Raw genomic sequence first — 25,779 nt, 5'->3', positions numbered from 1 at the left:
TATTTATATTTTTTCTATCTTCATATTTTTTGTTAATATAATAAAAATGTCCTTACATTTGTAATTTTTTTTCAAAAATAATTTTAATAAATTAACGAGACTTTTGCGGCAAATTTCATCAAACACAGCATAATTTGAATAATTTTCAATCAGATGCATAATAACAATTTTATTAATATTTTATAACAAAATTTTTTTTCTACTTACATCTCTACAATTTTGTATAACAAAATATATTTAACATAAATCACAAAGTTATGTACGTAAATTAGTAGAATAATATAAATATGACTATTAAAATATAACGATTAAAGAAAAACTCATGATATGTATGTTTTCTCTGCAAATTCATTTTTTGCTAAAAAAAACTGGACATTTTCCTAAACATTTTATGCTACTCGTATTTTTGAAAAATGCAGAGGTCACGTACAAATAAAAATAAAATAAAAGTTTACATGTTTTTAGTATCTATTTTGCTCTTCTTCGGTCTACACATGCATCTTCTATTTTCAATGCGAATGAATTGAACTTCTATCTTCCACGACAATCGAAAGAGCGCGGGTGATTTTTTCACATACAGCCGTTTCGTTTTTCAGATAGAGAGGAAAAAAATCCCGCGAAACTGCAACACATTTACACTATCTAGTCGCAAATTCTTTTTTTTTTGTTTTTTTTTTTGCCGTGCAAAACTTTTTAATTGCGAGGCTCATTCCGATGGCCGAGGCAAGAGGAGGCTATCCAATTTGTGCGAATGGGTTTTTCTCGAACGCTTTTCCTTCTCGTCCTACCCTTGTGTCGATCCCTTTGCCGCGATTCTTTTGTGACGTAAAAATTGAATCCACATATAGCTACGGTACGTTCACGAACGTGAACATGTCATACTCATACATGTCGTACACACGCGACAAAATTCGGAGAAATCAACTCTGTTTTTTTTTTTCTTCAGCTGTTCTTCCTTTCTCTCTTTCGCATTTTAAGGCTCCTGAGTACTCACGGCAGCCATATTGAATTCGCGACGCGAGGCGAGAAAATACAGCCTGATTTGTCTTGCGTGCCATTTTTAAATAAAAAGATATTCGAATAAAACCATACAACAGATCGTTTTAGTACACTTGAAAAAATATACGAACACTAATCCTTTCCCTTGACAATTAAGAAATAATTGTAAATTAAGGTCGAAACTAACCCGAAAAATGCGAGAAAAAACACGTGTTTTTACATCTGTCGAAAGGAATGTAAAATGCTTCTTCACTTTGCACAATTTATGTCCGTAGATTTTTACAGGCTTCATTAATACATTAAACAGCACAGCACTATCGTAAAGCAAATAATCACGAAGCAGGACGCAATATAAATTAAGCTGTCATTTCTCGCTTCTGACATATTTCCCAAAAGAGAGAAAGAGACAGAACTATATGTCGTTACCGTCGACATCGAAGTTTCGCGGCGAGTACTCAGGACCCCTAATGTGTTTTCTTTCTTTTAAATTAGATGCAATTGCCATTGACAGTTTTTGCAAGTTTAAATTAGTCTATTACTTATGCAATAAAACGAATATAATAGCATTTACAAATAAGTAATATTATTCAATTTTTATTTCTCTATTTAACTATTTCTCTTAATTTAAATGTCACTCTTTTGTAGAATTAAAAATAATTTTATATGATAATCTATATAGATATAAATATGAACAAAAAATAATACAGATATATTGTTTATATTATTACATATATTTTTAGAATCAATGTTTTTCCCTCTCTTTCCTTATTATGAGTTTATTATATATTTTTCCGATCTATAGTAGTCCCTTACTATAAGAGTAAGAAAGACTAAACACGATCTCTTCAATTAACCAGATGAACATATACGCATCCGGTGAATTCGTGGTTTTCGTTTCACCAGAATCTTGTGGTTGTTCGTCCGAATGAGAGATAAAGGAACAGGAAGAGAAGGAGGCTTGGGAAATCGACCAGGATAGAAGGAAAGAGAGAAATATAAGAACAAAAAGCGAACGCGTTGTCCCACGACAACTCGTCGTCTCTAGCTAGACCAAACAAACAATCTTTATCTCCTTTATGGTCGCCCGCTTATCTCCGTCCAGCGACTGACTCTCAACCCGACAGGTCGTGCAACTTTTTCTCGCCTTCCTACGTAAAGAAATCCTTTGTGTTCCGGCATACGTTCTCACGACGGAGGAAAAGTTTAGAGACGAAGGAGAAAGAGAGAGAGAGAGAGAGAGAGAGAGAGAGAAAGAGAGAGAGAGAGAGAGAGAGGAGATAGAGTAAGAGAAAGAGAGAGCAAGATGAAACATAGAAAATTTGAATAAATTTCGCACCACGTCGTGAATATCATTTCGCTAGACTTCGTGAAGCGTTTCGCATCTTTAAGCGAGGAGGGAGGAACTGAAAACAGTTCTCTAAGTACCGTTCCGATAAAGTTTCAAGAAAGCCGTGCCGGTGCATCTCAGGCGATGATAACCAGGGCAAGCTTCGTTATAACCGCCGTTTAAAAATCTTTGACTTTTTTTTTTCACGAAAAAGAGAGAGAAAAATCTTATATCGTTTAGCCGATATCGAAGATAAATGATCTGATATGGAAGATGAATCGTTTCTTCTGCAAATAATTGTCCTGAATTTGTTAAATCGAAAATAAAAAGAATTGAGATAAATGTGTTAAATCGAATATTGTGCGAAATTTTTCACAATATCCTCTTATCCTTTCTCAGCATAATATTACGTAAATCCCACCCAATCTCTTTCAAGATCGTTTATTGATTTTGTTTTGTTTATATATGTCAAAGATTTATCTACTGTTTGATTTAAAAATGTTTTGTGTTTCTTGCGATCAATCTGAATACTATGTTTATGTGCGAATGTTAAATTTATATAAATCGACACGCGTCGTGAAATAGTCGTAAGACTTTCTAGTAAACAGAGATCGAGCGTTCGCGACATACAAATGATGATAAATTGTTCAATTCACTAATATCATTTTCTTACGAGACAGACAAAGTTAATTTGCGAAAACTCTGAAGGATCTAGATGCAGAAAAATGCAATATATGATTTAAAAAAATTCCCTCTACTCGAGAAATTATTGAGTCGCTGACAAGATAAACAAAATTAACAGAACATATTTAATTATTTACAATTTAATTTATGAATTACATGTAGCAAACAAAATCAGAGAATGACATTTTCTAGATAAACATATTACGTAATAAATACATTTTAAAATAAAGTAAAATAAAGACGTTTTGATATTAAATCTCAAACTATCTCGACAATCTTATAAAATTCTGAAAAAATTTCTATTTTATCACATTTAATGCTAAATATACAGCTCTCTTATTTTACATAGATATTAGACAGGAAATTTGAATAAATCATAAAAGTCAGAATTTAAATCACCATATTTGATGCATTTAAAATTACACGTTAAATAGTAGCGCGAATGAAAAAACCATGATAAATTATACAGATACATTATACAAAATTTTACTGTACATCGTGCATGATTAATTTTATTTATATACTCATTAATATACTAATATATATTTAAAATGCAAACGTATCAAATACATAATTTATTTCAACCATATTTCTGTCAGCACAGTAAAATCAACTCACTACGATTGAATAGTAAGTGTGTCTACCTAATTTAATATCAAGTCTATTTCGCTCCTTTTCGAGCGATGATTTCGCAATACGGTTATACATATAGAAAGAAACGTCGTTCCTGATCGTTTATTGAGACAAGCATGAATCGCAAAATTCGCTTGAAGTTGCATATATCCGTGCGAAATCAATTCGTTAGAATCTTCACAATAAAAGAATACAAAAAGCACAATTCACATTTCTCTTTATATGCGTGAGTTGTGCCCGACCAATTTAATAAAATTATAATAAAAACTAACAAATATACTAATCTTTATTTCAAATATATAAAATATATTTGAATATTTTAAAAATAATAAAAAAAAAAAAAAAAAAAAAAAAAAAAGTTGCATGCACATTTCAACAGTATTAGCTAATCAAATTTTTATTAAAATGATTCAAATTCAAAGAGTATATATATATATATATATATGTGTGTATATATTATGCGAGGAGAGGAGGGAGACATTTTGTATATGTGTATATAGTATGTCAGGGAAAGCGATCGGCAAAATCGAAGACTCATCGGCGCTCTCTATAAGTTTCGGTTAACCACTGACGAACGATCGACAGCGATCGATCGTGAGGAAATAGCCTCGGTGGTTGCGGGCAGAGATGACGGCGGTGAACGCGAAAGGACCGCATGTTCATCGCGTTTCTGTCTGTGACGCGCGGAAAAAGTCGTGGAATGTGATTGCCGTTGACCGTCCGCAATAAAATCGTTTCGCAATAAGACGACCGGTTTGCTACGCTAATAAATTATGATATCCATCGTGCGCAAGTCATGCATGCGAATCCAAAGAAAGACTTCGTTTGACTTCACAGTCTCATTAGAAAATTTAATTGAGTTACGTGAGATCGCGGAAAATCATAAATGCGAGTAAGAATTCGAGAATTCACTTTCCCGGAAAACAATAATAACTTTGTAAATTGGTAACCGAGTTCAGTTCGCGACATTCCTTAACGAATACTTAACTCGTATTTTCACTATATAATTGCTGTTAAATATACATACTTCATCTGCAAGCGCGCTATGCGGATTACAATATGTATATGTTTTAATTGCAATATGAGAGATGGTAATTACGCAATTATGTAAACAGTAAATAATGATTTAAATGCAATATTACTCGTGAAATTTAGTAAATTACTACACGATGTGTAAACATAATAACATTATCGCATACAAATAATAATATTTATTATTAAGGTGATATAATTAAGAAAATTCTCTATTGAGTAATAATATGCCTTTAAAATCATGACAAATCTCCATTGAAAAACTTACTTGTTCATATCTAAACTTTATTCTGCGTAATATAATACGTATTTTGTGATTCTTCGATATTAGAACGAAGCATCGGTTCAATCTATGCGAACGGATGCAGTACAAAAAGATTGTTCTCGCGCACGAGTCTGGTATTCGCACGCACGAATGACGCGAACGCGCGTGAAAGGAACATATGGCGTTTCATACGAGACCAGACCTCCTGCATCTTGCCTTCTTTTAAAGCTTTTCGACGCCACCTGTTACGTAAATGCGAGAGGAAGAGGACCCCCCTACCTAGCCTTTTCGCGAGAGATGCGGTCGATTGATTCGCATTGTCATAATCAAGAAGAACGATTCACGTCCTTCTTGCAGCGTGGTCTTCCCACCTGACGGCCATTCAGCCACTCGACAACAGAAAGTACCACCGTGCGCCACGCCGTATGATTATAATAATTCTAGCTAGCGATGGCATTGATACCCTTGGTGACGCTGAGCTATCAAGTACCGTAGTACCGTACGTAGTACCTTCCGCGAGCTATTGTTGGCTGGCCACAGCCTCTCTGTGAGATATCAATTCATTTAAACGAGCTATCAATTCACCGTGTGCATCGTAAAGAACGAACGAAATAACGAGAATTTCAGCGAGGTAGCGAATAAAGTAGATATTTATGGCTGTAAACTTCTCTAGATATAAGATAAATCAATTTGTTTTATTATATTTAAAATTTTTCACATTAAAGCTGCAATTTACGCATGCTTTATATCTTATCTCTTAATAAATTAAAAAAATATATTTAAAACTATTTTTTAAATTATGCCTTACTCACGAGATAAACAATTTTCACTATTGCGTAATATGCACACATATATATATATATATATATATATATATATATATATATATATAATCACATACACACATGATATGTAAAATCATAATAAATTTCTCTTGAAAAACTTATCGTAAAATTTCATTGATAATTGTAAATATTGATTCAAAAATTAATAAATATATTTCTTATTATTTTTCAAATAACAAATTTTATTTCACGTATGTGCATTTATTGCACATTTAATCTCTTGGATCTAAACCACAGATTTACTGTATTTATATATATATATCTTGAAATATTTATATTTCACATTTATTATATTTCGTGCATTTTATATCGACCAAAGAAATTCTTTTTCTTAGTACTTTTCTCAGATAACGAACAAAATGTGAAGCAAGGCAATTGTAAAATTAAACTGTTAAAATGACTCACCGTTGATATGCATTTGTGGCTCGGCGAGATGAACTCCAAACCCCGCTGTCCCTCGCCGCTGAAGCACTTCTGTATGTTGCTCATGAACTTGCGGCGGATCGCTTTGAGGGAGTAAACACATAAAGCCGAATGCGGACGTGGAACATCGCTGTTGGGCCCGTCGCTTTCAGCAAACACAGCAAATAGTACGTCGTCCTGGGCGGTGATGCCCAAATCACCAGCGAGCACAGAACCGGCTTTACCAACGTAGGCAGCCTGCACTAGGTTGTAGGTACGCCCATCGGTGGTGCAATTAATTGGTATTTCCGTATACGAGTAATAATGCTCATCGTCTTGGCACACGCGCACCAGCTTCGACAGATAGATCGGCGTCTCCGTATTCTTCATTTGCGTAGTGAGGAAGTAACTAAAACCACCGCTGCTAAAGCCGTAGATGTAATTGATCGGGTAACGTTCGCGCGACAAAGAATTGACATACATTCGCGTGCCGGTTGTAACCGCAGCTTCCGCGATGTTCAGCATCTTGTCCTTGTCCAGAGAGCGCGAGCTCACCGCCGGCACTTCCGAACGATAAGGCGAATTGCCGGTAAAAGTCACGCCGACGTACATGACTTGGGAGACAGGTGGATTCGGTGGACCGGGTGCGATAAACGCGACCGTCGAGGCGGTGGCATTGTTTGCTACTACCGCTTCCTTGACCTCCTGCACCACATCCGATATGTTGTGCAAATTGCGCACCGTGCACATGCCTTGGAACAGGCTGCCGCAGGAGATGAGCCGCGTGGTAGTATAATCGATCACCAGGGCCTTGTTCACGTTATCGACCGGTCGTTTTTGTGCTTCGCGAGGGCAATCTAGCATAGAGCACGCTGTGGAATCGCCCTTCGGTCCGGTGACCTCCTTGACAACCAGTACTAGGTCCGGGGACAGCTGATAGAGTCGATTAACCGCACCTACGTACACCCGGCCGGTATTCTTGTCCACCACCAGATGGTTCATGCGTTCCACCTCCGGATCGTGGAACCTTTGCACTATATCAGCCGGCAACGAACGCGCTGTCGGCAACCGCGATGATAGCGATAATGTCAGGATCAGGCTCAAGATCAGCGGCAACGGTGGACGATAACTTCGTCGGCGCGACCGCGATGTTCCTGACCGCACCGCCCTCATCGTCTCCGTCGTCGCTGCCGGGAAGACTGACAACATGTCTATTCTACTTCAACGCTATGGACTCCGTCGCGTCTTCTTCTTCTTCCTCCTCCTCTTCCTCCTCCTCCGCGCTGCCCGGCGATCCTGGCGGAGGCGGCCTCTTTCTTGAGCCTCGCCCAGGCCTGCAACAAAGCAATACAAGTCGATGATTATTATATGATGAAACGTAGTTGAAGAATTCAGCAAAGAAATAAAACAAGTAATTTCTTTTTAGATTTTATTAAATTATAAAATTATATCCATTTATATAGCTAATAAAAATCAATTAAGACTACGTACGTAATATAAATAGAAAAAAATAGATAAAAAAAATGAAATATATTTTGGTTTTCTATGGCGACAAAGTTCTCCTACGTTATAATTTTATAATAAAGTATTTATAAGACTTGTTAAGTTTATGAGACAAGAGAAAATAATTTTTACGTTTTATTTTTTTATCATTTCTGCTGATATTTAATTTGGTGAATTGATTTTAGACATATGTATGAAACGGCATTCACTGTACATAAGTGTAACTATTATCTCCTCGGACTCAAGGTGAGAGTACCTCTTGCACGCGATGTAATCTACTTTCGATCAAAGGGAAAGGTGCAATTAGTGCAACGGAACAATTATTGCCAACAAGCTACGCTAGGAATCAAGCATAATAATAAAGATAACAACTCGTTGAAAACTTACACTTTTAAATACTTTTAAAAATTCAGAAGAGATAAAAAATAAATAATAAGATATATAAATAAATATGTATTTCGATTCAGCAACAAATGTGCATTGTCAAGAGAAAAGACATTTAAATGATGTCTCGTTAATGGAACGTAAATATTTTTATGCGATCAAAAGTGCTCCTCACTGATCGTTCGGCAGTTCACGTACTTGCAAGATTCGACGAATGAGACTACGTAGCAGAACGAAAGTAATGAGGCTATGGCGGCAGCTAGACGGGGGAAAATGTGCGATTTATCGAGCGAGGAAAACCAGGTGCCTTTGAAACGTGCCCCCCAACGCATCTCTCGACCCCCTCTTAAGAAAATGAAACGGCCGACTTCGTGCAGCCGGCGAGAGAACCACCGTTGGGAAAAGCGAAGGGAAAAGAAGGTGGAGTGAAGGGCGAATGAAGGAAGAAAAAAGAGACGGCAATCATCTCTTTCTCTCTCTCTCATCTCTTATCGTAACGCGAAGGGGCTGATCGAGAACAAAACTTTTCTTATTTCCCGAAGACCTATTTCTCCCCCTTCCTTTCCCTCTCCTTTCTAAATTACATCCCCTCGATTTTATTCGATGTCAATCTCGGTTTATAGCGTTTCGGCTCCCGAAGCAGATTAGAAACATCTGCGTGCGAAAATCCCGCATACTTTGCGCAATCTCTAGAAATAATTCAGAACATTCGCGGAAAATTTCAATATATATAGTATAGATAAAAAAACAAGGAAAGTTTTTTCTCAATTATGTTAATAAAAAATTAATAAAAAAAAATATTTAAAAAATAAATAGAATTAATATAAACAGATAAAAATGAAAGAGATTAATATCCAAATGAAAGAAATTAAAAAATGCAGATGAGATTAATATAAAAATGATTCAAGAAAACAATATTATATTTTGCGCATTCCATTCAGAAAAGTCTGGAAGGAACGATGAATATTATCGATTTGTTTATTATCTGCAGCGTAGTTTCAAAGTATATCTCATAGACTATAGCAACTACGAGTCGACAATACGCGTCATTCATTAAATGACGAATCGGAGAGTCCAGTATCGCACAACAGTATATGTATATTTGTTCTATGGAAAAGAAAATATAACAAAGTTCGCGTGATTGTATGAACCATTCGCAGTGAGTAAGCAGTATAAATAATGTGTGATTGCAGGTACAAAGAAAGTAGATCAGGTGACACGTGCACCGATAAGTGAATCAACTGCGAGCTGCGAGTATGCAGTTTCATGTGAAGGAAAATTTCTATGATGCAAGAATTCTTGTGAGATAAAAATGCTAAGGAAACAGCACCGCATAAATGTCGAATGTCTTAATATTTTAAAATAACGAATACGATGTACTCTGTTACATCTCTGGCTTAGAAATGGATGGAAGCGCACGCCAACTATCGTACACGCTAAACTCCAGTAACTCTCCGTATCTGATGAACAGAACGCGCGTGCCTTTCTTCGTGAATTCCCATTGTGTTAAGGAGGAGCGACACGCACCTTGATGTCGGTTAAAACGGTAATTAACGAGTGTCTTAATTGCTCTTGGCAGTTTGTACCGCGATCTCGCCGAAGCGATACACGACGGAGACACCTCTCGTTTCCGACAACGAACTATGTTAGTCGAGAAAGTCAAACATGCGTGAAACTACGAGCTAATTAGCGTGCTGACTCGAGGCAATGTGAAATTCAAGGCTATATAGCGATATACTTCAAATATATCAAGGTACCAATATTGTCATTCGATATCAATAATCCTGTTTTGCAACATCGATATATGTGTTAAATAAAGAATTATAATAAGTACAAATTGTAAAAAATTTAACACATAACAAACACATTAAAAGTTGATAAACCATAATTAGTAGTATACCTATGTATGTAAAATATAATTTATAGTATATATTAAAATTATCATGTTTTTCGCATATCATTAATAATAAAAAATAAATATTGATGCAGAAATAAACTATGAAAATTAACTGATGTCAACTGATGCAAATATTTACTACATATTATAAATGTATTATGCGTAAACATTTTATAATTATAAAAAGATCCGATGATTCCGGGATAAAATTACATCGTGTATAAAATTGCATTTCGCAAAATTTCGAATATAGTGGATTTTTCACCTATTCAATTCTCATTTGAGAAAATTTATTACCAAAAAAGTTTGGCTATTCAGTATCTAAGAAAATCGACACTAAATATGGCGCGTAACAATACAGTTCGTCACGTACTATACATGCGCGTCCGACTTTATTGTAAACGTGTCTTTGCATACGGCGCCTCCATAAAGAATACACATCGAGGGTAAAGTCGTTTCATACTGTCAAAGAGCAGTTTAAGAGACAAACTGCCTTTTTAAGAAAAGGTTACGTAACGAATACGATTGCTCGACAAACGTGCTTGGGAAAAAAGTGTTAGTATTAAAAGTATAAAAATGAATGCGTTTATAAAACGCCAAGAAGGAAAGATAATGGAGAAAAAGCGAAACGCAAGAACAGGAAATCGCTCTCTGCGATCCTTTAAATCTTTTACTCTCTCGACTCGAAGTCCTTCTGATTCCTCATTAAGTAAATGGTCGACGTGGAAAACGTGCCGCGGAAACTTCTGATATAATTCAAAAAGATACACGATGCAAAAATAAACTTCTTCAATATTTAATTAATCCTCAGAAAAATCCTAATAAAAGAGAAAAGAAACGATAAAAATGCTCTTGTATAGTTAAATTAATAGTTACATCGATGACAAGTGCGTAATGATTTAATCTGCTTAAATTACTTACTGAAAAAATTTAAATTATTAACCTTTATTATTATCTTTTTTTATTGTTAATGGATATCTCTGCGCTTTTTTATTTTATTTTCTTTTCATTTATTTTTTACTTTATTAATCAATTGTTTCTATTATTACTTTATTTTTATTTTTCTCATATAAGATTCTAAATATAAAAAATAAATTTTTTTGCTTTATTGTTAACTACAAGCTATTTTATGTTAACTGTTATTATTTCTATTGATTTCACTTTTATATTTGTCACACTTTATTGATACAATCTGCATTTCTTCATTAACAACTCCTAAGAAATTTGTTTCAGAATCTATATTGATTTTCCATCTCTCTATCTGTTAGCACATTTTCCTAAAATTGTTAGTTAATCTACATTCTAATCCGCTTCAAGTAAACTGTTTTCGATAACAGCGATTTACTGCTCACCAAAGTAACAAACTAAAAGCCTTTAAACATAGCGGAATAGCTATTATGGTCTACGGGGAAATTTTCCGAGAAGAGAACGGCCGTTAGCAAAAACTTACTATAACCAACCGGGATGGGAAAACTTGAATTAATTTGCCACCGCTAAAACGCAGGAAGCGTAGGACGAGAGAGAGAGAGAGAGAGAGAGAGAGAGAGAAAGAGAGAGAGAGACTTCGAGCAGTGGCAAATTTGCGCGGTCTACCGAGTCCGAAACCCCTAATGGATCCTTAACGAGTTGAACAATCGTTAAAGGTTTAAACAATCGACCGCTCGTTGACTTTTTAAAAACGGTCGATTCGTAGTACGGTATATCGAGTTGCCAGCGGCGACGGAAACATGAACTTTACTCTCTTCGACAAACTTAAACCAAAACTAAATGTCCGCGAAGTATACCGTGAGGAGAGAAGTGAGCTCTACGAAAACATCTTGGCTCGTTATCTCCGTCTTGTCCTCAGAAGATTTACAAAGCTACTATTATCCCAGTCGATTTACCAGCGCTTGCGCCGAAAATGTGACTCTTCAGCCTTTTCAAGAAAGCGAGAGAGTGTTTCGAGAGGACATATACAAAAATGTTTAATATTCTACGAAATAATTAAAATTATAATTTTGTATTTTTTAATTATGTAAGATTAATTATATAAGATAGTTTAAAATTTATCTATTTTTTCACACAGCTTTACTTATTTTAAATATGTTTTTTTAAAATATTTATTACATTAATTTAAAATAAGACATGTCTTTTGAAATAAAAACCGACTGAAATATATTCCATGTTGTTGTGTATTACAATAAAATATCATGTATATCACATACATTTTTATATATTTATATATTCCAATTTTTTTTTTATTTAAAGGAAAGAGTCACCTTTACAGAGATGAGGTACTCTTATCAACTCATATAAACATGACTATTTATTGAACAGTTGCTTTTGTTGTTATTTCACAGTTACTTCTCTCCTTTTTTCAATATAAAATAGTTTTAAAACAATTAATATATCTCACTTTAAAAATAATGTGTAACATAAAATATAAAATATTATTTAAAATTAATGTGTGAATACATTTTTTTAGTTACATAATTCAATAAAAAAATCTCTCTTTTATATTTTTGAATTAAATAATAATAATTTTAAAAAACTGCTGTTACTTAAAAAAATTAATTAATTAAATAGATAAATATACAATTCTAAACATTCAACTGCTCGATTCTAATTCATCGTCCGAGTTTACCAACTATTATAAATATGCGCAGGCATAAATTTTGCAGAGTTATTTGTACGAACACACGTTGCAAACGTAAGATCATTCGTTCCGTCAGCTAACGAGATACGATCCATAAAGTAACGAGGTGATATATCGCCCGACTCGTGGAAACGATCACGTATCAGGTGATCGCTTACAGGGAAAATCAGGTCGAACGTAAAAAAAAGCGTAGGAGAACGACCGTGGGTCCATCGAAGCTAATGAGAAGTAAGAGGCTACCCGGTAGCGCATCAGCGATAGTATCTCCTGGATTTTTATTATTCTCGTCTAATAACTTCTGTTGCACAGTGGGATTAAATGGCATTATATTGCCGCATTAAATGCGGGACTAACTGAAAGATACTCCCTGAATTTATTCTTCATCGTAGTAGTAATCAATCTCTTCAAATAAAATTACCTAATTATATGCATTAATCACGTATTTTTCAGAAATAAAAATTTTACGCAATTACTTGAGATGATAAGATGTTTCAACTGGCAAAAAATTAAATTTTTTATTATAGAAATAAGTTGACGCGAATGGAGTTCGACGTAATTAAAACATTTATAATTCTAAAATTTGTTAATATAACTGCAACATAAATATTAATAATATCAATAGGTAACATATATGTTATGTATATATTATGATGTAAAAAAAATAAAAGAAATACGATATTTAATAATCAACATAAAAGTTGAAATATAATAAAAATGTATCAACTCAGAAAATTTCAGTTATTTTAAAATAGATTCTACTTAAATTAAATTCGAAAAATCGAATAAAACAATTTTGAGAGAGAAAAATATTGCGTCTGTGAAGTTAGCATGACATTCTATAAATATAAAAAAAATATTAAGAGTTCTAATAGCACTTTTCTACAGTTCTTGATAAAAATTGAAAAGAGTTCCGCATTCCTTGCATTAAAAAAAAAAAAAAATTGAAAACATGTCGTGCTAACTTCGCGAATTTAGCACAACACTCTCCTCTCTAAAGTACTAAAACGAATTGAAAATTATCATTTTTTACAAGAGTTCCCGACAGTTCTAGACAGTTAAGATTCGCACATATATACAATTTTAAATCGATATTCCACCAATTAATTTTTAAACAATTTTTAACAATTTTTAACAAAGATTATCGATTTCGCGAAGTTAGCACGGCATTTTTTCAATTTTTATTTTTTAATACAAGGAATGTGGAACTCTTTTCAATTTTTATCAAGAACTGTAGAACTATGAAAAGTACTATTAGAACTCTTAGTATTTTTTTTATATTTGTAGAATGTCGTGTTAGCTTTACAGACGCAAAAATATTTGATTCTGCTAACAATCCATTGCTCGCAGATGTTTCTTATACGAGAGACAGTTAAAGTGCGCAGTAAAATCCGATAAGATATCAGATGAGTAAAATGGATTTTTCCATTGATATCTATTGCTCGATTGTGAATGGAACAATGCTGGCAAACAGCAGGCACGCGACATTCACGGAAAATTGGCAAGTTGCCAGTATCAACTGTTTAACCCTTAAGTGCACAATGTGTCACAATGTGATATCGTTCGTTCAAGAAACAATATCGCGTTACTGACAATTTTTAATAAAATTGATATTTTTTTATCGTTTAATGCAAATATCTTTTTATTATATTAAAAATCATTGTCGTCTATAAATAAAAATAGTTTTGAGATTTTATTTCTTTTTCTTGTTAATTTACAGAAGATATAAAAATACAATAAGATGACATTAGCATTCTCCTAATTTTGTACAAGTTCTTTTTATTTTATAATAAATCTCGTATATCTCATCACTAATAATATTACATTTATCAATAATAAAATATAAAGTGGTGATACATGCTGAATATTTTATGTTAATTTTTTTACATGTGTGTATTTGAATTTTGGATTCAAATAAATAACAAAGTTTAAATAACTTTTTCTGTAAGTGTAGCTTTTTTTATCTTTTTAGCTTCTAACTGCACTGTTAACTGTTTAAAACTGGAAACATTTTACGGAGAGAACATGCATTTCACGGAGTAGTTTCACGTTTTGTTGATTAAGTTCTAGCCTTTAATGAAATAAACAAAATTCTGATGTATTGTTTTTTATGATTCACAAAAAAAATATATTCTCGATAATTTAAAAACTCTATTTCGCAAATTTTCATGCATAAATCTAATTTTTCTAGTTTTGTTGATGCTTTTAATCATTTTCTAAAACCCATTATATTATATATGTCAGCTATCATTTTTTATTCGCAGTTTTATATATTCCGAGATATTATAAAACTTTAAGTATTTAAGAAATAACTAGAAAACTTTATTTACTAAATAAGTAAATACAAAGAAATACGTGTAAACGAAATTGTTAGACAGTCAATAAGAAATAGAAGAGTCCTCCCCATGGTATCATTCAGACCAATTTTTATCGGTCCCAATTCGAGATCCAAGTAAGAGAGAAAAAGAAAAGTATAGGAAGGGACGCATGAAAAATACAATATATGCGAAGAAAGAGAGAGAGAAAGAGAGAGAGAGGGGGGGGGAGGGGAGGGAGAGGAAGAGGGGGGAGAGATACAAAGAGAAAAAGAAAAGACTGTGAGAATCTGCGGACTCAGAAAGAGAGAGAGAGAGAGAGAGAGAGAGAGAGAGAGAGAGAGAGAGAGAGAGAGAGAGAGAGAGCGGGGGGGAAAGGGAGAGGGGGAGAGAGAGAGAGAGAGAGAGAGAGAGAGAGAGAGAGAGAGAGAGAGAGAGAGAGAGAGAGAGAGAGAGAGAGAGAGAGAGAGAGAAGAAATAGACAGGCTCGTAATGCTCGGCAAAGGCCATTTACTGGTGACAGAGACAAATAGAACCAGGTAAGTTCTAGGAGGAGGGTCCATGTGAAGAAGGGAGACTCTGTGTGTGTCTAGTTAGACGAAGCAGAAGAAAAGGAAGGACGAGGAAGCTCGCAAGGATGCACTACGAGAATAAATTTCGTCACGATGTGTCCTTTACGACAGTGCTGCGACTCGATCCACGGTGCCCTTCGTGCCCTTTTAATAATTTCGTGACAATATCTCGTAAACGAGATCTCATGGGAAAAACAAATTCTCCATAATAAAACAAATTTATTTATAAAATATATATTTTTAACACAAATATGTTTGAAAAATTCTGTTATTACGATTAATCCAAAATTATTATTATTATTGTAGTGAAAAGTTCTTATTTTACAAATCCAAAAAAAGACTGATTAGACAGCGAATAATAATTACAATAAGTCTGTAACGAACCGATATCATATATCATACGTGTGGAGATAACTCTCTGATTTGCAACTCGAAAGGACTAACGCACAGTCCATTTGTGTGCACATATATATGTGTGTGTGGATTAATATCGGGTGCGATTAATAACAGGATGGGTTTATAAACTTCGATTACGACGGGCGCGCGTGCGAGCGACCGTTCGTTGCGTATTATACAATCGCGCGTGTAAACCGCCTATCGTAGGTCGAAGTGGATAACGATGCTCGCTTACTGTCGAAAGTCGCATATGATCGTTATCCGCTGAATCAATGTATATACGTTGAAAATAATACAGAATGATCCAAAATAAATCTTACAATTCTAATCAATAGACATATTATTCGATCATAAAATATCAATAGGAAAGATAAAAATATTAGATCAAATAATATATTTACTCTTTTTTTCCAATATATTTTGTCTATTTATTTAATATAGATATTGAAAAAAAATATAGATTCTTTTTCTTGTTGATTAATTTTAAAAATTTTGCTAAAATATTTATTTATACATTTTTATAAAATAAATCAAAATTGATAACGATTCGTGAAAAAAAAAATAGCTCAAAGCTTGTCGAAAAATTAATTAACAGGGAAACAACTTTGAAACATCCTCCACATTTTGCATGAAAACCAATAAAGTTTCGTGGAAATCGTTCGTGCGTTTAAACGTACGGGGTTTAAACGTAGTTGACGGCTGAAGCTGTTCTCCGTCCTTGTCGTAACGTCCTGTACAGTGTGTCCCCAGCGAATTCGGAGCCACCTTGCACACGCCCCGGACGTAATTGCAGTTCATAATCCGTAGGGCTAACGAGCGCAGTTTCGAGGCGCGCGCGCACACAATATTAATATTCGGTCGACATCAAAACGTTATTTACAGCCGCGCATCACCAATAGTGATTCACATGCCGTTGTAAACGAATGGCTGCCAAATTGCAGAATTTGTAATCCCGTTGGAAATTGCATCAACGGAGATGCGCTAGCATAGAGTAAGAGAGACAAAGTTTGCTCTTCGAATACGAAAAGGGCGACATCTCACGAAATGAGTAAATGTTACCGTCCGTTCGCTCGATATATGTTCTATTATAGTTGCTTGACTTTTATAATAAAAAAAAAAAAAACAAAGAAAATTTTATTTAAAAAGAAAAATTTGATAGTATTAAATAAATAGTATGCATTAACGTAGAATCTTTAAAAGTTTTATGAAGAAAGACCTAGAGGTATCGATATGAATAATTTATAGTATTTAGACAAGATTTAACGTATTAAACAAAGTGTTAATAAATTTACAATAAATGAAATATTAATCGATAACTATTTTAGATATTTTTATACAGTTTTTATTATTTTTATACATTTTTACATGGTTAATACACAATATGACAGTTATTAGTTATTCCTAAGTCATAAGAAATAAGGTAATAGACTTAAAAATTCAAAAACCGAAGCAAGATCGGATTCAAGAATTACGCACTATTTGCAAAACACGATTTACAAAACTTACATTTTAAAGAAAAGCGAAAGGTGCATAGATGAATGTTAGAAAAGGCATACGTCACGAGAAAGTATAGCGGTGCGACTATCAGAGAAGGGAGAAGAGATATATCGACAGTCGCAGGAAGGGTCGGGGATGAAAGAGAAGAGGGATGTTGCTTGTACAGAGGGCTGCCGGTAAGCTGGATGCCTGTTAAGTTTTCCCGAGTATTATAGCGTGCGTCGAAGCCCCCTAAGGGGCTTCGAGGTTGGTTGTCCGGGAGGATCGACCCAGGGGTGTACTCACCATCGTTCTGGCCTAAACCTAGGAAGTGAGCAGGAAGGGATGAGAGAGGTAAATGGAGACTCCCCCTCCCCCTTCTTCCCGTCATTTCATGGTGTTGTACCTTATAATAAAACGCAGTAGATCGTCAAAAGCACATGAAAGAGTCACAAATACGGTATTGGTAAAAAGTACATCAGCATCGAAATAATTCATTTGATTCTATTTTAAAAATTATTTTATATCGATTATATTTACATTTTTTATAAATATTATTTTTCTTTCATAGTATTTTGTTTTGTTTTAAGATGGTTTTGTTTTTGTAAGTTTAGAATTAAGCAAACTATAATCACGTAAGATTTTTGACTCGTAATCACTCACAGAAATCAGATCACGAAGCTCATCACAATGTCGCAAGATATCTCTGTATGACAGACGGTTTTGTTGAACTCTTTTCTTGACATGACAGCTTGCAAATATGCGTCCACATGGTCACCTGACACGCTCACGCATCTTGTTGCAAAGATTGATATGTAGAAACATTAGATAACGCAAAAAGTTATCTAATGAGACATATTATATAAATATAAATATATATATATCTCAACAGTATATATATATATATACTGTTGATAATCTAATGAAACATATTGTTTTTAAGTTAAAAAAAACCGATTATTTGATAGAGAAATGGATGACACTTTTCAAAAATGGAAATGAGAGACTGACATGATAAAAAGATATTTCCATCATGTTATATATTATGCTGTCCAAACTCGTAATAAATTAACGTTGAAACAAGTACAAAATTAAGCAGTTAAAGATAACAACTATTCCAGCTACAATTTGTGACGTCAAAGTAATGGGGTCAATGATTCTTTGTGGTTTATGTTTATTTAAGTAATAAATTTGATTTAATAAAGCAGTAAACTGTGCCAGATATTTAGACATTAATCTAACAAATCATATGTAAACATTTAAAACATTAATCGCATTTTTTCTCAATTTATGGACGCTTTAATATCTATCCTATTTTTAATAAATCCTTATTTCTACATAATTGTATACATATTATTTTTCTCTTTCAATTTAAGCTAATTTGCTTCTATTCTTTTTTTCTCCTATTATTTTTATTATTTTCTATTTTTCTAATTTAACATGTTCATCATTCATTATCACGCAAGGTAACAGATGAAAAAACGAAGGAGAGTGTTTGGATGACATTCGTCATAATGTAAGAGTCACTAGTGATGCGTCAGGATATGATGAATCGGTGTAGTCGAAATAATGCAACGAGATGCGTGAGCGTGTCGGATGACCATATGGACGCATATTTGCGAGCTGTCACGTCAAGAGAAGAGCTCGACAAAACCGCCACGAGACACCTCTGTTACACAGAGTACCTGCGACATTGTGATCAGCTTTGTGATCTGGTTCCTGTGAGTGATTACGAGTCAAAAATCTTATATGAATATAGCTCACTTCATTCTCTCTCAATTTGCAAAAATAAAATCATCTTAAAATAAAGGAAAATAACTATGTTTATGAAAAAAAAAAAAAAAAATTGAGAAGAATATATAAATATAATCAAAATAAAATAATTTTTTATATAGACTCGAAATCACTTTTTTATAATTAAATAACCGAAAAAAAATGTTTTTTCTTTAAAATTATTTACAAAATTTTTACATATATTTTGCAATTAAATTCATATAAACAAATAGAAATTTATATAAAATATTTTATTCACAATATAGAATTAAATTAAATTTTAAAAACACGATACATCAATATATTTCAGGAATCAGATCTCGAAGTTACAATCTAAAGTCGTGAAAGATACATTCTTGTATTATATAACACACTGTCAAGATATCGCTATCAGACACACCTGTCACCCAACGACGTAGGGCTTTCGACGACTTTCCGTTTCACCGCGAGAATTCGTACAGCGTTTTCCCATCGTATGAAATAGTAGCGGTGTGTTACCATTGTATAGCGACAAATCATTCTCGTTTTTCGACGTCTCGTCAGGTAGGGCTTCCATTTCAAATGTATCATCCCGTAAATTACTTTTAGATATCAAAACGAGTCGAAATGATAAATGATACCTGCTTCTTTGTGTCAATTGCAAAATCCACTTTTCCCTCCCTCTTTTGAAATGTATCTTCAAATACAATTGTAAATTTAAATTTCATGTTTTTAGATGTATAATTTCATAAATAATATAATTTATAAAAATAAATTTAATAATTTTTTGTATTTCTATTATCATTTTATTTTTGTTAAATAGACTCAGCAATTTGTTCTCTCCAAAAGAAAATAATCTCGTTTCTATAGAGAAGTAATGAAGACTTTAGAAACGATTATAATGTAACGATACTCATCGCTCGCAAGTGCTATACTGAGGCATGAATGTCATCGATTGCATCGATAGTATAACACAATAAATGTGCAGCTGTATATTACTCTCCGCGTGATAAACATGCATTGAAACGATTGCAATCTGCAGCGAATAAATTTTTAGCCTGAAAATCATCCCACCATTACGCATTGACTTCTGCAATTAATCATTACAGTAATTGCCATGATTATCGCGCAACTTCCGTCATAAAATTAATGATGAAAAAAATCATATTTCTGTGAAAAATGCAACACATTATACGATAGTTATCAACAAATCTCTGCACATTTATCAGCATTACAAGTTACATAGAAAGCTCCGAAATATAATATTTAATGACACAACATGTGATGGATTTCAAATAATTTTTTTCTTGAAGAAAAAAACATTATAATATGTATGTTATTATTTTTTATAATATTCATTACATTTGTGTGTGTGTGTAATTAAATCTGAAATCAATTACTTTAAAAATCAATTACCTTAAAAAAATAAAATTTATTTGTGCATTTAAATAAACAATAAGAATTTATCTCATTGTTTTGCAAAAGTTAGCATAAAACTTTTCATTTTTAATGTTTCAAAAACTATGTTACAAAAAACATTTCAGAAAAAATACACTTAAATGAAAAAAAAAAAAAAAAAATCTGTAACTACAAGCTTGAGACTTTGAGGTTCCTGGGATACTTTATATACTTCATATTTTAACCGTAACCATGTAAATACGAGAGGAGTAGAGGAAGAGACGTCGATGTTGCAAACATCGAACGTGCTTTTGCGAGAATCCCACGTTTAATACACTTTAGACGACTTTTAAATCATCTGGCGGAGCCTGTCGCATAAAGCTCTCGAGCCTTGCCCCAAGCTTGCGGGGTAACTTAAGGCTTTTCCAACCCGTCTCTAATCCAGTTTTGATTATAAATCACTTAAAGCCGCCGTCCCGAGACGGCGAAACGAAGTTTTCGAAGGCTACGTCGCGTCGCGTCCACGTTTACCGACTTGCCTGGTCGCGCCGTAATTGAAGGATTTATCTAGAAAAGCGCTGCACGTAGAGAGAGAAGCGGAGAATGTGAGTGGACGGGCATGAGAGAGACAACTTTTCTTTTTAACCTGCCTGAGAAATCCGAGATTTTATTTTAACTCTACTGTTACGTCAACGTTGTCGATCAATTCCGTCATGTGATAAACGTGCTGTTCATTGCGAAGGCGACATAAATCAAACTACGAAATGTAATTTTATGCGAGGTGCGGTTACAAATTGAAACGGCGTGTCCATTTTAAATAGGATTATTTGAAGTTGATTTACGTTCTTTTCAGAATGAACTGCAAACTCGAAGCTCCGCCAAATTGCTACGTCTTGCTATAACATCGTCCATGCATGCTTATATTTAGAGCTGCGCGTCACATGTTGCAATAAAACGCATGCAATTCATTGTCCGTGAGAAAAGATGAAACGAGATTTCTGGGTTGCTATGATTTATATACTGAATGCCATTAATATGACGGCATAAATATATTTCTAGGTAATTTGTAACTTGTACATATGAAAAATATATGTAAAAACATATATAGAAAATATATAAAAATTAAAGACAGATATTGGCAAGTTTAAAAATATGCATTACAACAATATATATTTTTTGGGAACATCTCTTTTTAAAGAAAATATTAAAAAATATATCGTTAAAAGTGCAACATTTTAATATATCTCATGTAAATTTTTTATCAACTTTTAGTCTAATAACTATTTCAATATTTTACAGAATAGAAAAGGGAGTATTATTGATTATGTACTTTCTTTTTATTAATAAGGGACAAAATAAAAAAGTGTTATTAAGTAGATACTAAAACTAAAAGCATTAACCCGATTAAGCTACAAACGTATTTCCAAACAAAGAAAAAGGGAAATATCCTGAGAAAGATTATGCAAGACTTCGTTAAATTAATTTTCATTGAAAGGGTTAACGAAGCGGCCGGCCTGTCGATGCGATTAAACCCATCGAGATGCACTTTATTGATTATATTTCCGTCGTGCTTTTCGCACAGATGCTACCCCGAGCAGATTTGTATTAACTACGACTATAATAGTGTATCTTTTGTTCGGCCATTCCATCACGAATGAGTCTGTTTGCCATTCTATTTTTACAACACTAAATATAATTTGCTTCTGATCATAATAAACTGATACAAATCAATAGTATTATTTCATAATTTTATTGTCGCAATAATTTTAATAATTTTTATCATTGAGTTTACTTTTGTTTCTTATTTATGTATGTATAATAATTATATTTCGGTAAGTTCTGATAACAGTTTTTTCGATCAGACCTTGTCTCACAATTTAAATAAATTTTTTTATATATTTATCATTTACCTTTTTTTAAATGTTTATAAAAGTAACATATTATCTATCAATTGGAAACTCTTTCTCATTACACATTAAAAATTACTATTCTTATTATTACATTTCTAACGTTCTGCACTTCTAATCTACGTGGTATACAATATGACGACATATTAAGTAACATTCAGCGTTTCAAAAATGGTACCGTGAGATCAAACGAGTTAATATCGACTGAATCATAGTGAATCGCCTTGCCGAGCCGCGAGTTAAAGCCAATTTGTACTTATCTAAAATGATACATCGCGCAAGGTTCTTCTTCCTAAACCACGTCGCAGCAATACCAAATCGCAACGGGCGCACATTACGTCAGGTTAGCAGGTGATTCATAGCGGATAATATCGCGCCGAGATAATTGCGATCGTTATGCGCAAACAAAGCCACATGTAAGAGTGAAGCCGCTGAGCGCGTATATAACGAGATGTCGTATCGACTTCTCGGATCTACCGCAAGAGATTGAAGATTGAAGCAGAGTCCATACCTTTAAATGAGAACGACGTATACTGAAATATCATGTCCGCTGACATAAAGCTTGTCAAAAGTAACATAGATATAAGTAGCATCGATATGAAAAATACTTAAGCCAATTCTTATAGAATTATAATCGAATTCATCGATTAAAATTTTAAATGTCAATAATTTTAAATTTCAATTAATCTTCTCTCTCTTTTTCTTTCTTCTGAATGCGTTTTGTAAGCAAGAAATTTGACTATGTAATTGACTATATATTTTTGCTAACTATGCCATTTAACTTAAAATATCTTTTAACCGAGGACATATTAACATGTATAACATGTCATAGTTTTATTTGTGGAAAACTGCAACGTCGGAAGAAAGATAAAAAAAAAAAAAAAAAAAAAAAAAACGCTCTCTCGCACGAATATAAAAATACTTTGAGTTGCCGAGGGAGCGAGCTAAAATCCCGCTTTCTCGCCATCTAATTTTCCCATTCTGTATAGAGAAGCTGTGCAAAAGCTGACGCGTAAGCTACGCCCAAAGACACACATATATACATATACATATTTAGAAATGTGACTCTTGCGCGCGGGCGACTTGTTTCGTAACCTTTTTCCTGAAGAAAATACGCGGCGATACTATCTCTCGACGAGATTGCTCACCACGAAACTCGGTCCAGCCAGCGACGTGCGTATCGTCGCCACCAACGTCATTTTGCTTACGAGTAAGAACCATTTCCGGGGATAAAGGTGCGATATCCGCGCGATAACTCGCGAATACGGGGGTAGCGGCGGATTTTTTCCGAGCGAAAGTGCTGGCAGAGAGAGGACGATCGGAGGGCAGAGTAAGCCACAAGCCCGCCGGCCAATGTAATTTCATCCACTTTTTATTGGCGCGAAGCGGACTTTAAGGCCTTAAGCCACTTAGATTTAATAGCATGACCGCGTTATACGTTCAGTCGTACGTTCTGGCTAGGTCGACGAGAAAATAGGAAAGCAGAAAAGAGAACAGAATAGAGTAGAATAGAGATGGAAAAAGAAACGTTTATCGAAAAAATAAAAAAGATAATATTATATGTTAATTATATGCCAGCCAGAACTGCGCTATTATAATACTGTCTTATTTTAACACGTCAAAACTTTAAATATTACTCCAAAGAATTTAATTAAATTTTAATAAAGAAAAGCACCGCTTAAGTAGGTTTTTTGAATTTTTCACGAAACGAGAACTATCAGAATTATTCACTGTATAATGTATTAAAAATAACTTAATAATTTATACAAAGATTTATAAGTAATGTTATAATATAAAACTATAATTAAAGTCTATAATTTTAGCTTGTTATTTAAGAAAATATTATAAGGTACATAAAGTTCAAATTGATAATTGAGATTGTTGTGTAAATGGAAGAAGGTAATGATCTTTCTGATGATAAAAGTGAGAGATGCCGACTGTAACACAAATTACATTTATAATATTATATAATGATTCATAATGGCTCGCCTACGAATACGTATAGATTGCATACGCAAATGATAATAATTGCGGAAACCGGTAAGAGAGACAGACAGAGAAAAAGAGAGAGAGAGAGAGAGAGAGAGAGAGAGAGAGAGAGAAAGAGAGAGAAGAGAAGAGAAACATCGATTGAGAGTTACACACGCGAGATACGGAGCGGATTAAATCGTGTAATCCATTACATGTGCCGGTAAAAAGAGCAGAAACGGAGAATAGGCTCGCACGTGAAACAAAACTGAGCGAACGGAAGAGCTCTTGCACCGAATTGTAACATTCTACTCTCGTATTAACCTAGTTCAGTCCACCGGGCTCTTTATTGATTCCGGTGTCGGCACGACGGTGTGAACGAAATCTCATTCTTCAGCAAGTTCAACGGCTCCGAGCCGTGGTGAGCGTGCACTTTGTTAGTGGCGTGTAACGGATCGATTATTGGGAACGTCGAATGACCTCGCATTCCCTGTATACTACGCTCTGTGTCGATGAGCTGCATCGCCAGATCGAATGGTTTCCCAGATAGCTCTGGAGATCAACTATATTGACATAGGAAATAGATATCACAATATCTCGAACGTGACATTTTGCTCATCTTGTTTACAAACTTGATTGTGTTAATTCTATGAAACAAATAAGTAATATTTTAACAAATTTAAATATTAGACATAAATCATTCTCTATAAATATAAATTTTAGAATTAAAATAATTGCATTTTTAAATCATGTATGATTTTTTTATATACATAAGAATTTATATATATAGCAACTTTTAAACTAAAATGATTAATTTGATATCTTACAAATGATATATGTTTCTTATCAATATACATGAAAATATTAAAGAAACTGAAATACAGTTGGACCTCTTATCCTACGACCCTTTTATGCTACGAAATCTCTTATCCTACGACAAAAAATCCTCTCATGCTACGACCGCGAAAGGGAAATTATACCCCCACTCTCAAATTTTTGTCGTAGGATCAGAGGTTTAAGGGGAAGATTCCGGACCGAAAATGTCGTAGAATAAGAGATCCGACTGTAGTATAACTGTAGAAGAACTGTAGATAACTAAAATAAATCAAGAAATTAAAATAAAGTCCGATTTGATAATAATGATCTGTTCATCTAGTTAACAGGTTCAATAAAATTATGTGAAAATAAAACTTATGTAGATGTCCATAAAATTCTAGAAGCATATCTCAGTTCCTTTCGTTTTATCTTTCCGTCTGATCTTTATACTGTTCTATGTTCTATATTACTCGCGACGCTTGTGATATCCCCGCCCATAATAATTCACGCTAATTAACAGGTTGGCTGCCACGGAAAGCACCACAAAGTGGCTCTCGACAGACCCGAATTTGAGAT

At 33.8% G+C, this 25,779-nt stretch overlaps 1 protein-coding gene across 5 annotated transcripts in view; it reads right to left on the bottom strand.

The window, feature by feature from the left end:
* Positions 1-25,779, bottom strand: part of Plexa (plexin A) — a 256,742-nt gene that overhangs the window by 173,037 nt on the left and 57,926 nt on the right. For all 5 annotated transcript variants that reach the window (XM_072887441.1, XM_072887436.1, XM_072887440.1 and 2 more), the window contains one exon: positions 6,191-7,521. In XM_072887441.1, coding sequence (XP_072743542.1) covers positions 6,191-7,396 — 1,206 coding nt within the window. In that variant the 5' untranslated portion in view covers positions 7,397-7,521. The remainder of the gene's footprint in view (positions 1-6,190; positions 7,522-25,779) is intronic.

Source organism: Anoplolepis gracilipes, chromosome 3 (genome assembly GCF_047496725.1).
Source record: "Anoplolepis gracilipes chromosome 3, ASM4749672v1, whole genome shotgun sequence".
In the NCBI taxonomy this organism is placed as follows: domain Eukaryota; kingdom Metazoa; phylum Arthropoda; class Insecta; order Hymenoptera; family Formicidae; genus Anoplolepis; species Anoplolepis gracilipes.
This window is presented reverse-complemented; position numbering and strand designations above follow the sequence as displayed.